This window comes from Onychostruthus taczanowskii, unplaced genomic scaffold, assembly GCF_017590055.1.
Source record: "Onychostruthus taczanowskii isolate IOZ18803 unplaced genomic scaffold, ASM1759005v1 scaffold77, whole genome shotgun sequence".
In the NCBI taxonomy this organism is placed as follows: Eukaryota; Metazoa; Chordata; class Aves; order Passeriformes; family Passeridae; genus Onychostruthus; species Onychostruthus taczanowskii.
The window spans coordinates 5,480,452-5,496,462 of NW_024505561.1; the positions used below are offsets into that span (position 1 = coordinate 5,480,452).

Genomic DNA, 16,011 nt, shown 5'->3' on the forward strand with positions numbered 1-16,011 from the left:
GCTGGACCATTGGTAATAATTGATATGGAGTGGTTTCTGCCTTACTCTGTCATTTAGACATGGGAATGGGAAAATTAGTCCTACTTTTATTAGAATATCTTTCCTTCACCCGCAGACATCAAAGTGGTAAATCACAAGAGTGCCTAACACAGAGAATGCAAAGTCATAGTGACAAGCAATCCTTCAAAGAAGGGAAAATGGTTATGTTTTCTTTACTTTTCTTGTAAGCTACCTAGAATTTAGCAGCACTTTCTGGAATGGGTTTATGCTGTTGTCTGTCAGTGAAGCAGAGTAGTCACTAGAGTAGGTTTTTATTCTGTATTTTATGTACCTTTTTTTCCTTTTACTTTATGAATGGAGAGTTATTCAGCAATTTTTAAGGTGGCAACTCGTGTTTTAAAACATGAATTAGCATGTTCTCTTATGTTGTTGGTTTATGTTTTTTGCAGCTATTGAACTGTATCTTGTCTTAGGACGATATTGGAAGGCAAGCAAAGTTTTCTTGAGCAACAAAAGAGACAACCTTTTCTAATTAAAATTGTCATTTACAATAGTTATTTAAACTCCTTCTTACTGGCAGCAGACTGGGCTTGTGTTTTTCAGGCAGTTGACTCTAACCACAGGAACAGATGCATTTAAAATAGACTCTAATTAGATTCTGCTTTTAAGATGCAGTGATAGGAAAGGAATATTCTGTAAATCAGATATATATTCAAAAGATACTTATTTTAAAATGTAATTCTCTGTTTTAAAAGAGATGCAATTGTTTTCACATTTACTACTTAAAATTGTATAGGAATGCTAAAGAATGAAGTACTAAAAATTTGCTCCTGGAAGTTAGTGTGAAAAATTATGCTTAGTATGCAACATAAATAGTGAAAATTTTCCAGCCTCTCACCCACCAGCCCCCCCAAGTCCTCCTGGGCAGGGCTGCTCTCAATCCGTTCATCCCCCAGCCTGCATTGATACTGGGGGTTGCTCCAGCCCAGGTGCAGAACCTTGCTGCAGGTCTTGTTAATCCACGTGAGATTCCAAGGGACCTTCTTCTCGAGCCTGTCCATGTCCCCCTGGAGGGCATCACGTCCTTCGGGTGTGTCTACTGCACCACTTAGCTTGGTGACGTCTCCAAATTTGCTGAGGGTGCATGTGATCCCTTTGTCTCTGTCATTAAGAAATGACACTTGTTGCAGTACAGGTCCCTGAGGGACTCCTCCTGTCAGTGGTGTCCTCCAGGCCTCTCGATGTGACCACCCAACCAAGTCCTTGTGCACCTAACAGTCCACATCAAATCCATCTCTCTCCAATTTAGGGAAGGATGTTGTGGGCAACTGTGTCAAGTGCTTTACAGAAATTAAGATAAATGACATCTGTAGCTCTTCCCTTGTTCACTGATGTAGTCACTCCATCATAGAATGGCACAAGTCGGTTGAGCAGGCCTTGCCCTTGGTGGAGCCATGTGCTGGCTGTCTCCCTGCTATTTTTAATTGCATATGAACTCTGTTAAGTTAATCTGTTAGTCATGTTCATTTAAAAATGGAATTGATGGAATCTATTTTAAAAGCTGGATAAGAAAATACTACTTTCTGAATGAGAAAAGAAGGGTCTTGACACACTCTTTCCTTCCTTTGGTAGGCCATGGAAAGTGTGACTGTGGGAAGTGCAAATGTGATGAAGGCTGGTACGGTGAAGCTTGTCAGTATCCAACTATTTGCAATCTTACACGGAAGAAAAGCAATGAAATGTGCAAGAATTCTCAGGATGTCATCTGTTCTGGTGCAGGTAAGATGTCTTTTGTTGCTTTTGAAACCTTAGTGCTCTCCCAGTGTTATCTTGAGAATCACTGTCATTTTTAACTAGTAATTTTGTATAGTATGTTTCAAGAGACTGAGAGTAACTGTAGGTATACTAAAATGTTTAATTTTCCTATAGGCTTATTTCTGTGCATGTACACTGATTAGGAACACCTACTTACATACTCTGATTTATCCCCAGCTGTTGTGAGTTGAGGAAACTGCCACTGTGTCATTTATTTTCCTCGTCAGAATGTTGTTGTAATGGCATTAACACAAGAGGTAGTGTAATTTCTATGAAGTGTTTGTGTTTACAGAATGCAGAAATGGCATTTGCAAATATTTTTCCTGGACATTTATAAGCTGTGCAACTTTTTGAGACACTTTTGAATTGTACATGTGATTATTAAAATCAGTTGTAGAAGATGTGTTGAATCATTTAAAGGAGCATTTCCATCTTCACTGTTCTGATTTGGTAACACTCTCTTCTCTAATTGTTTAGTTTTATAACCATCCTAACTTAAATAGGTCTTCTCCTTAAAAAAAAATAAAAACAGAGATAAACCAAATGGCCTTTTAGAAGGTCACCTTCATTGAAGAATGATACCATTTTAAAGGGCTTTTTCTACCAATTAAGTTTTGAGACCAGAAGTTGTCTTCTGGTTTTTCCGTTACATTGACCTCCAAGTGGAAAAATGTTTCAAGAACACCACTTCTGCTCACTAATGCTGGTCTTTAATTCTTTAATTTCTGTTGGAATCCACACATCTTCATGCAGGTAAATTTCTCACAAGTTAGTTGCTGACATGAGGAAAGAATCCCAAGGATTTTTGGAGAGAAGGTAGCACAGGGTAAGAAACCAGTTTAACATAAAACAATTAGTATGCAGCATTCTGTGTAAATTATACACTTAATTTGTAACAATGGATGTATGAAACTTGCTATCAAGAGAGACATGAGAGATAGCTAAATGAAAACTGACTTTCAAAAATAAGTATAGCTCATTGTACTTAGTCAAAGTTCTTAAAAAAGAACTTCATTCTTTTCTTGGTTAGAAATGGTCCTACTCTTCAGAGGAAAATGAACATAGCTTAACAGCCACTCCAAGTAGCTAAGGGGGAGGTGTTTGTGGCATCATGAGAAGAATAAATGGTTTTGCTTTTGCTGATATTAAACAGCACAGGAATTCCAATGAGACAGACTAGGGAGTTTGGCTAACTTTGATGGGCTGTATTTTGTCTTGTTGGGATTGCCTTTTGATCTGCTGCTAACACTGTTGTTGAGGTCTGAGATCTGTTTTGTAATTGCCAATAAAAAATAGGAAGGGATGACATGAGCTGTTACAAACACAGATAATCATTTATTGTAATTTTTTTCAGTAATGAATCAAGATCCACCTAAAATTTCATTTTTCTGACTTTGTTCCTAATAATTTGTCATAATAACTAGAGCATCCTACCTAAACTGAGGTTCTCTACGTGAGCAATTTTCCCTTTCGCCAATGGAAGAAATGAACATTTTTATGATATACTGTCTCTCTGACCTGGTTAGAATCTCTGACCAGTGTAGGAATCAATTTTCTGTTTTATCTTCTTTCCTGTTCAGGAATTATTTGTAATCATGACAGTTTCTCAAAAATTGCATTTGTATTTGTTTACCAAGTAATTGTAGTAAATGACTCTAGCTCTGTAGGTTACTTATGTTGTAGTATCAGTTGTAGTATTATTGTTATTACCTTACTATATCAGCTCTTGCATACATTTTTACAATTTACTATTTTAGAATGGCCATGTCAGTCCAATAGTTCTGTTCTTTGGATTAACATGATGTTTATTAAAAGTCATGCTATGCTTGTAAGAGTAAAATTTGTAAGGGTAAAGATCAACTGCAATCTTGTGTAATATCAGCATAAAACTTCTATTTTGGAGAGTTTTTCTGATGCAAATAACCGTGTTTTCAAAAATACATATGGATGTCATTTGAGGAGTATGAATGTTGTGAAATGAATTTTAAAAGAAATCTGTACTTGCGGGCATAGTGATGCCATTGACTTTTGGAACAACTTGTTTGGGACCACTGACCACAGTAATGTGATATTGCACAAAGTTCCCAGCCTTTCAATTTTAATAAAGGTAGGGACAAGGGCTTTTTTATATGAGTGGCACAGTAATACTTTTGTTTCTAATGTCATTTTAATGTATTTGTGATTTTTTTTTTTTACTATGGAACTCATTCATGCAGTTATTTATGATCTCAGGTCAGATAGACCCTCTGAGGGAAAAGAGGGGAGTCTTCTTTCCCAGGGAGCAATTAAAGAATTTCTTCCTTTTCAGGAGGGCAGGTCATGGAGGGAGGCAGCCACTGAGCTGAGGAGCAACTCTCCTCAAAACACCAGGGAGCAAAAAATGTGTGACATGATGAGCAGTGATAGAGGAGAGATCTCTTTACAAATCCATTTGCATCTTTTGCCGCATTGCCTGAGTGCTCTGGCTTTTCATTATGTCAGAAAGTTTTTTGTTTGTTTGTTTGTTTGTGTTTTTGTTTTTGTTTTTGTTTTTGTTTTGTTTTTGTTTTTGTGTTTTGTTTTGTTTTGTTTTGTTTTGGGGTTTTTTTTGGGTTTTTTTTTTTTTTGGTGGTTTATGCTGTGAAAACAAACCAGCTTTATGCTTCCAAGGCTCTTGAATGCTCTGTCTCGGTACAGCTAAGATTAGGCTTTTTGTTGATATGGATAATTTCTGTGTCTGTCTTTCTTGTGTGGGTGATCTTTAGATTTCAGCCTTCTCAGAAATAAAATATGTGCCATCTCGAATGCACTAATGAAACCCTTTCTATAATCAGCAGTCATTGGGTAATGTCTCTTAAATGTTTACAGGCACATGTCAGTGTGGCAGGTGTCAATGTGCTGACTCAGAAGAAAATGGACTGGTATATGGAAAATTTTGTGAATGTGATGACAGAGAATGCATTGATGATGAAACAGGAGAGATTTGTACAGGTATGTATCTTAATGAGTGCAAGAAAAGTGAAGAAGATTAATACAGGCTATTGTTTAATTGCATGTTTCTACAAAGTATCTTTACTGAATGTATGACTTAAAAGTAACTCTATTTGCAAGACTTCACACTGCAAATTGTACGTGCAAATTTCAGATGCAAAACTGAGCTAAGCATAAGGTTAAAGAGTGAATAAATCCTGTGACATTCCCCTCTTTTTGGAAGAACTGCAAAGAGAATTGTACAAGATAATTCACTAAGGTAATTCATAGCTTAGTGTGTCTGTTTTCAGTAGAATATATGAGCAATGTGAATGCTTCATGGTGCGGATAAGAGAGAGCAGAATGGACAACATATGAAAAAAAAACAAACCAGAAAATAGATTATTAGGAATTTTGTAAAGGAAGCAAAAATTTAAAATATCAGGAATAAATGTAGGATGATAACTCAGAAACAGGAAGATAAGAAGAGAATGGAATGAATAATGAATTTCATCTGTGATAGCAAAGGCAAGAAAATAAGATGGAATGAACTCTGCTGATAGATAGAAAAGCAACCAATATTTAAACTGTTCTTTCATGTCATTTTAAGGCAGGAACCTGGCAGTCAAATGTTATGCAATACACACAATTTGTGGCATTATAAATGCTGTTGCCTATGTTGAGAAGGAGGCTTGTCCTTGAGCTGGAAGGTGCTGCAAACACTGTTCACGCTACACACGTGCAGATTGTGTCCATATGCCCACAAGAGTGCTCCAGTCTGCTCCTAGACTATTCATATCTGGTGGTAGTACTTCCCATTTGTGTGTCTGAAGAAAGGGAGTACTTGTGTAAAGTCTCATTCTCTGTCTTTTCCTTACACAGACAGCAAAATAAATTCTATTTATTTAAGTGCCTTTGAAGGCAAAAATAACTTTTTATTTTAAATCCTGGGATTGAGTAGGGATTTTAAATAAGGATATGCAGAATGGTCCTCTGAAGCTCAGATTCAGGAGCTCTAAGAACTGCAACTACTTAATTTAAAAGCTTTGTGCTGTGAAGCACATGGCACGTGTGCCTTAGCAGATGAAAATATTGTGGAGTTGGTTTCACCCAGACTTGAATGATGCAGCCATCTTTTTTGGGATATGTATGTTTTGTTAAATGAACATTTAAGAGATTAATTTTGAAAAGAATTCTTCTTAATGAACTGGTTTAGCCATGTTCAAAAATCTTCTTGACAGAGGGGAAGAAGAAGGGAAGCCATGTACAACATAGTTGGCATGTAATAAATCAAGATGTCTTTACTGCAACTAGCTGAGGAGTCAAGAACACACAATGTGTTCTTAGACATGCCAAGTATGTGTCCTACCTTGATGTGTAAAGCTGTACTTAAATTTTAACAATTAGTCTTCAAAATTTACCCATAAAGTAAAAAAAAAAAAAAAAAAAGTTTAAAAATGTAAAAATTACGTTGTCAGTTACTGTTTATTGATTAGATTTAATCTATGATTAAAGGAAAACCGGTTCTAAAAATAGAGGGGAAAAGTGTAGTTCAGATATCTTTTGTCTGATTTAATGTATTCATACATGGACTATAAATTGTTTCTATTCTATCTAGCAGTAAAAGTTTTTGAAAGAAAAGATCAAAACAGTTAAATTGTTAATGCCTTTTAAAAACTTGCCTCCTTCTCACTGTACAAAATTTGTTTTGGCTTAAGGCCATGGAAAGTGTTACTGTGGAAACTGTTACTGTGAGGCTGGTTGGCATGGAGATAAATGTGAATTCCAGTGTGACATCACCCCCTGGGAGATCAAGAAAAGATGCACATCTCCAGATGGCAAAATCTGCAGCAACAGAGGTGTGTCATTTGCATGGACCTTCTAGACATGTTTATATAGCTGGCTTTTATTTCACTTTATGCATTCTCTACAGTAGGACATGGACTGTGTTTGCTGAGAGTTTCTACTTGTTCTCACCTATTTCAGCTCTGGATATACACTTCCAACTGTGTAGTTACCTGTATGTGTAAGTTTAGGTATAAACTTACACAAATCCACATCCACTTCTTGATTAAGCAAACTCAACTTGTTCCCATTCTTTACTTTTGTAGTAAGACTGAGCAGGATAATTTGTTATTTAGCTCATATTTGTTTTGGTAAGAGATCTACCTTGCAAAAGAAAGTATTACCGGATTTTTGACTTTGAACAGATTGGTGCTGTAAGATCACAGAACTGTATGTCAATTCTCTCTTAAAGAAGACTTAGGACCCACAATGGAATGGGGAAAATGACAGCACAAAGCATTTAATTTCCACTACAACTGCAAAAACACCTGTGAAGTGTTCAGTAACAATGCTGTGGAATGTATAGAGATGGAAAGGTAGACTTCACACAGTTTCTCTAACTACATAAGGTTTTATCTGCACACAGTTCTGGAATTTGAATTTCACCTTTTACTTCTGTCTAATTTTGCCATTTTAGGGGGGGAAAATAGAAGAAGAAAAACCCACAAAATAAGGTTGCTTTTCAGTAGCTGGTGTGAACAAGGAGTTAAAAAAATAGGGTGTTCTTTTGGCAATAAACCAGAATAATTATAGTAGTACATAAGCAAGAGTCACATAGATGCCTCTCTTAAAAGCATCTCTACTGGAAAAACCTGCTGTATTGTGAACATCCAATCATCCTGAGAGCATTTAGAAAACTCTCTTCTCGTAATTAGGCTGAAATTGAAAGTTTGGCTGAAATACAGAGATCATGTAGGCTCATTTAGTCTCGGGACTTCAGCATAAAATTTTCGTGTAGTTCTGGAAATAATAGATATCAAAGTGTCATCATATCAGATGCTTTCTTTGCACAGAGAAAGTAATTTCTTGGCAAAGAATTTCTCGTCAAAGCAAGCTTTTAATCAAATTTGAAATTTTAATGTGTGATTATTTCTTTAAACTGGCATTGCAATAGGAGAAGTTGTGTGAATAGCATAGCTGATATTCTGAGTAGCTGCAACATTCAATACTAAGGTACATTTGTGTGATACTTCCATGCCTTCAGCCTTTCATGTATTTGTGATTTTATTTTCATAATTGTGTAGTCTTCTGATATTGTGAAGTTGCTTTCCAACAAAGTATTTCCACTCCATTTGGTCCTGCTTACCCAGTTTTCTGTGCTTATGCATCTTGTGATATAAGTACAGTTCATCTTGTCAGTCTTGAGCCTTCTAAAATTCAAATATTGAGGCTAACCTTGCTGCCCACCTTCCTTCAGTGCTAAGATGGATAAATTGTTCTTATCTTTTCCCATGCACTGTCTAGTCAACCAGTTTAGACCACATGTGAAAATTTGGATTTTTAAACTTTGGTGAGATTCTGTTCTGCATTCTGACATCCAGGACAGCTGATCTAAATTAACTTTGAAGTTGTTTCTGGGAGGATTAATCACTCTCCAGAGGCATTTCCTGTTTTTGTTTGTTTGTTGGTTGGTTGTATGGTTTTTTTCTTCTTCAGTAATGTCACTGAATTGTGAAAGTATAAAAAGATAGGCACAAATTTCTTGAGGACTGTCTCAGGGCTTTTAGCATTATACAGGGCTGTAGCTCTTCCTGTTCATGTCATGCATGCTGGGTTGTGTAGACCTTCTCCTTTTATTAGAGAATGTGCCCATATCTATGAGTACTGTTTAGTCATCCTGTCCTGTTGTCCTCAAATGCATTATATTGTTTAGAGAAACCTAAATACAATGACAAAAGTGTTGGCAGAGTAGCAGAAGGTGAAGCCACTCTTCAAGAAAAGAACTGCATGCATCAGTAAGGTCAGGCTGCTTCTATGAGCCCTTTAGCATCTCAAAAAAAGTAGTGAGTGTGTTGCCCTGGAGTATATTTGGTTTTCTGAATAAGGAAATTTTTTTTTTTGTTTGGTTGTGGGTTTTTATTCAGATTTTCCTAAATAAGTAGGGGGCATATTCTCTGGATATTGGCAAAATATGCAAATTTGTTTTCTGTTATTCACATTTCTTCTTATTGTAAGCAGTAGGGTGTGGCTCTGAATATTGGAAAATATTCCCTTGGAAAAGTGGAGAATTGCCTTTTCATATAAATCTATGCTGCTGTTCTTCTTAGGTAAAGAATGACCTCCTAGACATTTTCAGCTGTGTTAGTTTGGATTCTCTTGTAGTTTAAATGTTTATGCTTTAACAACCATTAATTATCCCCTGTACCCAAGCCCAAGTCATTTAAACAGAATTGATTTTTATTGTCATTACTGACAGGGCAAATTACTGTTGATGTCAAGGATGTACAACTGTTCTGTGAGCTACATTTTTTGTTGACTCCTAGCAAGGCTCAACAGCAAAAAGAATCATGAACAGGAAGACAATTTGTTTGTTTAAAGTATTGCTACTAAATAATCATAGAAGGTTTCAAATCATAGAAAATGAGCACACGCTCAAGATTATCACTTGCAGCTTTGAAATTGCATTTCTGTGAGAGCTGAAAATTCACAAGTGTAAATTCCTGTAATCAAAGTGCTGTTACTCTAAATTACACAGTTAATCTATCTCTGTCTTTTTTTTTTTTTTTTTTAATAGTATTTTTTAAAATATATTTTTAGGCACATGTGTATGTGGGGAATGTACATGCCATGATGTGGACCCAACTGGTGACTGGGGAGATATTCATGGAGATACTTGTGAGTGTGATGAAAGAAACTGCAAAGCAGTGTATGATAGATATTCTGATGACTTCTGTTCAGGTAAGGTTTGTGTATAAATGGGACTAAGGTGTAGTTTTATAAAAAAAACCTTCCAACTGGTCTGATCTTCCTCTTCCCTAGTGCTCCAATTCTCATTTTCCTATCTTAAAATATACCAAGCTTCTGGGGCAGGAGGGGGCTTGGAAGGGACTTTTTAAATTAAAGACATAATTCTGTATGTTTTTTTCCATGCCATGTAACAAAATCCTGTAAATATTAGATTCTATTAGGAAGAATCTTTTAGATTCTTCTGCTACCCTTCTGTTATGTGTAACCTAACATGAACTGGATAATGGTTGAAAATTTAAAATATAGGTGTATCCTTTCTTGGGAAAATTTGAACTTAAAAGTTCTTTATATCAGACTGTGTTTGTTATTTCATTTTATATGACAGGGAGATATATGATAATCAAGAAGAAAAAATTCAAGGAAGAGTAAATAAATGATTAAATGAAAAACAGTCCCCTGAGAATACAATTTGACATGAGAGCAAGTAGAGCATCGATACTTGAAAAATAAGAATATGTGGCCCAGCTGCACTTCTGTAGCTGTATCCCAGGCTGTATATCTTAGACACATCCATCTTCCTTTTTCTTCTGTTTGGACTTGAGAGCATTATATTCAAAACAGTTAACATCCATCCATCCATCCATCCATCCATCCATGATTTTACAGTTTAGATGTTCCATGTATTAGCTAACAAAAGCTGAGATTCTCAGAGAGACCTTGCATGCAATTTTGTGTGGATTCTAATAAAGATGCTGATACTGGGCAGGAGAGAAGGACTTTGTTCAATACAAAGCATGCAATTTGTACACACAGGAATTCTGCAAAAACAAATGAATGTGGTTTCAAAGGGACTTTACAGATTGGAGATTGTCAGCTTCAATGCATCCTGTAGAAATCTGGTCTGGCCTAATTAATAACAAGAATGCAGGCACATCAAGGACAATAATGATGTATACTTTCCTCCTATTCCTAGAGTGAGATATGTCCCACAGAAAGATAATTTGAGTTGTCTGTAATAGAGAAAGAAAACTGAAACCATCATGATGTATAAAATATTCAGCCTTTTCTTTGCCTGTTTAAAAAGTAAAAAGTTTCTAAGCAGTTGGAGGGGGGTTTTGTGGGTTTTTGTTTGTTTGTTTGTTTGTTTGTTTTGTGGTTTTTTGTTTGTTTGATTGGGTTGGGGTTTTTTGTTTTTTTTGTTTGTTTGTTTGTTTGTTTTGTTTTGTTTTTAATAAATTTAGGGGAATTGTTAGCTAATAAAATGGGGGAAAAGAAGCTTTTCAAAAAACCTTCAGTGACTTAATTTACTAGTTACCGTTCAACCACTTGCAGATATTATATATTTATTTAAGGGTTTATTCAATGAATAAACTGGAATGATGCAGAGCTGTGTGCAGTCACGAAGTCATGAGAGCAGCAGGAAGATTGACTTGGTTGTCAGTTTTTGAATGTATCACTGTGTTGCTGTCAGGGATTTTAGCACTCAGGGACTGATTAAAATATCAGCATCAACTAAGGAATGCAAAGCTACAAATCAACAGGGTAAATGCATTCTATAGTTAATGGTGAACACAAGAGTTTCAAACCTAATTAAATTAAAGCAAACCTGTGGCATCTACAACTAATGCTGTGAAACTGAAAAAGTCATGCTTGAGCTCCATTTTCCTGGACATTATTGTCTTTGCATCTGCTGCTGCCCAGGATGGTAATAGTTGTGAGAAAGCAGAGGGTAAGAAATTACAGTTACAAAGGAGCCTGGGGGAAGATATTGCCATTTGGCATTGGATTAAGGACTGGTACATTGTTCTTTATTACACAGACATAACTGCAAATGAGGAAAACTTAGATATGAAAGGAAGGACTCATATGGCTTCCTTGATGTGACTAAAACGCAAGTTGAAGTATAATTTTGTTTTTCCATCTCCTCATCAGAATTTTAGTACTAATTATTTTTATCCATTCCCTTTCCATTATGTTTTAGAAAAGCCTAATTGAGTCTTAGCTGGCCATCCAAGTATGCATTCCTAAATTAGATTGTGCAAAAAAATCCATTTGCACATGAAGCAGTGTGAACAATATCTTCTAGTCCTGCTGTTTAGCCTTGTTTCAGAAATAGAAAAGATGCATAAGTTTTAATTTTGGTTTATTGTGGTAGTCAGGCAGAATCTACAATTAAATCAAAGTTTTAACAGAGGAATTGTAGTGGGACAGGTTTTTTAATTGCTTATATGAAATAAATTTTTATTGCACAAAGTGTACATGCATTAGGTGTATCTGAGAAATATCCTCATTGTTCTCACAATTATTTGTAAATTGATCTGGGATGAATCCAAGAGTGATTAGTTAGATTAGGGAAAATAATCCATCTCTCTTGAAACCTTCATTAAAAAGAGATGATACAAAATTTTCTTGTCTTGTTCTGTCTACCTAATAGGTAGAGACAGGAAGCCACATTATCCTAAGTAGCATGGAGAAATTATAGGAAATCCTGTTTTCATGTAAAGAGTTTCACTGTGACTGAATGAAATTCTATGTCTATTTATTATAATACAAATGACAGAAATTGACAGCCCTGATGTGAGGATTTAACATCGCACAAGGGCAGCTTTGTCCAGAAGCTTCATGTGGCTTGAGGTGACTGTTGTTGCACAGTACATCATATTGACAAGTGGATGCCTTCTTTTAACACCTGAAGTACCATTCAGAATGTTCCTGAATTATTGACTTTCCGAAGTCTTCTTAACACTAAAGTGATTATCTTCATTTAAAGAGATAATAGCTCTCATGACTTGACACAGAAAGAAAATGTTTCCATTAAGAAAATCTGTGTGTTCGCACATTTCATTAGTCCTTTTGCTGTGGCTTTAGCAAAGAAACTATTGTATGAAAGTGCCTAATCTCCCATAAGTATCTCTCTGGATCAGGGATCATAAATCCAATTCACAACCTGTCAGCAGGTACACATGAAAGCAAAGGAAAGAATTGTGCGTTCAGAGAACGGTTTGTGTTGGAAGGAACCTTAAAAATCATCTGGTTCCAACCACTGCCATGGGCAGGGACACCTTCCAGTAAACTGGGTTGCTCAAATCCCCATCCAGGCTTCCCTTGAATATTTCCAGGAGTGGGCATCCACAGCTTCTCTAGGTAACTTGTTCTAGAGCCTCATCCTCCCCACAGTAAAGAATTTCCTCGTTATAATCTAATCTAAATTCATCCTCTAAACAAGAGGAAGCTTGTGAAGCTTTTCAAGGAAAACAAATAACTACTGTAAAGTTATTTTGTGCAATTAATAAGACTTGTATTCTGGGAAGTAATCTGATGACTCCTAAAATGATTGCTTCCTCCCATTTTCTCCTTGTGAACTAATAAACAAATATGTTTTATAAATTGGTACTAAAGTGCAAATATGGTTAAAAAGATATATGAAATATCTGTTACTGTGGTTTTCAAGGAGAACATGGATAAAAAATAGACATTGGAGCAATGCTTTTGTCCTGTGTCCAGTGAATGATGACTGTGTGAAAATTGTGAGAGATCTAACCTGCTGTCTGAGCTCAATAGATATTTGATTATATGGCAAGGAATGTTGTTTTGCTGATTCTCAGGCTTTTCTAAGGAACATTTTGCATTGCCAGAATCTCAATGCTTTTTGCAAAGAGCATAAAGAGGGATAAAGACAATCTTTTTTTTTTCTTAGTTTTTCTTGAGAAAAGCTCAAGAAAAATTGCTTATGTTTGCTTTTATATAGAGGAAATATATGTGCAGGGAATAGTTCCAGACATGCTGTAAGATACCAAAAACCACATCGAATTGTCTTACTGGAATGAGAATGTCCAATATTTTATTATTTGTATATCACTGTTTAATAGAAGACACTGGTTTGATGCCTGAAATTGTTTGTCTCTAGTAGATCATGTTGATTGCAAGTAGATAAAGAATGGTATTGATATATTTCTTAGAGAATATGCTGCAACTGTGGTAGAAAAAGATCATAAAAATAAATTAAATATTGCCTTACGACATTCCACTTTTCCAAACAGTGGTGAAATGTGTATTTTTAATCTCTGTTCCACCCTTTTGCATTAGATCATGTGCTAAGTGTCTGAACATCCCTTAAGGAAAAAAAACCAGAAAAGGGAATATGGCTCAAATTGAATGTAGAACGGTACTATTTTCAGAAACAAAAGTAGATAGATTGGTTTTATTTTTTTGCCAGTCTCATTACTGAATAAAGCTCCAGCTTTGATAAAGTTCATCCAATTAAGAGTTTTTATACCTCATTAGAATGGAGGTTAATCTTGAATTGTATTCATTATAAAGGTCATGGACAGTGTAATTGTGGAAGATGTGACTGTAAAGAAGGATGGACTGGAAAGAAGTGTGAACATCCACATTCGTGTCCAATGTCAGTTGAAGAAAGTGCTAAGAAATGCCAAGGAAATTCCAATTTACCTTGCTCTGGAAGAGGTAAGCATATTTCTAGAAGAATTTTCATGCCCTTTAAATGTACTTCCATTAAAAGAATTTTTATAGATGCCCAGCATTACTAGTACTGAAAAATGTGTACTTTCTTGGCTTACTGTGCACGAATCACACCTGTATAACTTGTGATTTAGGAGGAGGGAGGAGAAGAATACAGAGGTCATCTATTTTTCCTGCTTTGCGTTTTATTTTGCATGTCTTAACATTTATTTTGGAGATTTTCAAGGGTGCTTTGAAAATTGCTGTAGTTAAGTCTTTATTAAGGATATATTAAAAATAGGGATTCAGTCTGCACATTTTTTGACAAAAGCAGCGTGAGATTTTCAGCTTGTGTAAAATGTTGTGACACCATTGTGGTAAGGACTGTTTGGATTTACTCTGACTAAGGAATTGCCCATTAGGTGCAGGACTGACTTCTATGAAATGCAGCTGTGCTTCAGCACAGTTTGCTGGTTGGCCATTGGCTTTTCATTTGAAAGCATTTCTTTGTGACACTGTAGCCTTTTCAAGAGCTTTGACTAAAAATATGTACTAAGTCATACACACACTTAAAAGATACATTGCAAGCAATTTTTCTCAGAAGGAAAAGGAACCTGCTAATTTTCACTGTGTGAAATGTGGTTTTCTTCAGAGAGAAGAGAGAAAAGTAAATATGAGACAGAATATTGCTAGAACTGGTAATTGAAGTTGTTATGAATTCTGCCTATTTAAGTATTTTCTGGGAAAGGCCTAAAGCTTCTCTTGAATTACTGCATTTGACCGTTAATGTCAGTTCATTTGTGATTTATTCTTTTACTAATACTATCTAACATAGTCAGAAATTGTAGGCTGTCCACCCAAGTTATCTCTGTGATAATTGTACTATTTTCCTCCTGTAATTGTGTAGCAGCTCATTTACTTCCTAAATGTAGCATTAGCAGTACCTTAAAAGAACTATGTATTAACAGACAGTTGCTTGCTCTTTTCTTAATTAAGCTGCCATTTTCCAGTTAATTGTCTCTCTTTGTGCTAAAATTTTGCAACAGAATTTTTTGCTACAAGTTAGCTGGAGAATTGGCATCTGTAGAGAATTAACTGCATTCTGTTTTTTCGTGCTTGCAAGAATGATAACTAAAAGAAAGGAACATTGACTTTTGATTTATTTTTTTACTTATTTAATACTGTATAATTTTTTTTCCTGTCCTCATGGATGGTTTTTTTCTCTTCTTTCATCAGCTTTACTAAAAGTTGTGTACCTTGAGATCTTGGAATCAGTTCTATAATTTAATTGCATTGTCCTCCTTGAGGACAGAGGAAGAATAAAAATAATAAAAATAACTTTAATTTGAATAAATATATAGTATTGAATTTTTAAAATGAAGTATAATAAGAAGAGAAAATGTAAAGATTTTAACATTAATGACAATAATTCTACCCTTTTGGCTTTCTGCGAAAGCACCTAATGATGCTGGCAATGTTCTCCTGTTGAGATCCTGGCAGTGAAATAGGCAATTTTCAGGTGAAGTGATTTGACTGAGTGACCTGTTGGTCAAAATTTTCAAAAGCAGTATCTATGGGAACAAAAGGCTTAATTGATAGTGGTTCTCACTGAACTTTGACTTCTAAACAAGGAGAGATCGCTAAGGTGTTCAAGGAGTGCAAAAGGCACATATGTGAATTTAGGACATTATGTGATAGACAGCTGCTGTAATGAAGGAACAAGAGATTCTGCATTCTAGGCTTGAAAAAAAATTCCCCATGAAAACTTCCATTTAAAAATGGAAAGCAGTATCTTGTTTTAGTTCTATGAACAATTTTGTTTAAGACATTGGGAAGATATATTGGTCTACTCCTCTGTGTTTTACTAGACAGTGTATTTTTTTTACCCTGGACTCCTTGGATTTCCCCTTCTTCCATGATACTTTGGATAAAAAGAAAAGTGTAAGAAAATTTCTGAACTGCTAAAGTAGGGGTTAGTTCCTATGAAAAAAAAAAAAAAATTGTCATTGGACTTGCATAGTTAAATTTGGTGCC

The 16,011-nt window shown here is 35.5% G+C and overlaps 1 protein-coding gene across 1 annotated transcript in view; it reads left to right on the forward strand.

The window, feature by feature from the left end:
- ITGBL1 (integrin subunit beta like 1) overlaps positions 1 to 16,011 on the forward strand; it is a 123,701-nt gene that overhangs the window by 51,314 nt on the left and 56,376 nt on the right. The window contains exons 3-7 of the mRNA XM_041423398.1: positions 1,633 to 1,779; positions 4,663 to 4,785; positions 6,483 to 6,623; positions 9,367 to 9,507; positions 13,837 to 13,983. Of these exons, the coding sequence (XP_041279332.1) occupies positions 1,633 to 1,779; positions 4,663 to 4,785; positions 6,483 to 6,623; positions 9,367 to 9,507; positions 13,837 to 13,983 (699 nt within the window). The remainder of the gene's footprint in view (positions 1 to 1,632; positions 1,780 to 4,662; positions 4,786 to 6,482; positions 6,624 to 9,366; positions 9,508 to 13,836; positions 13,984 to 16,011) is intronic.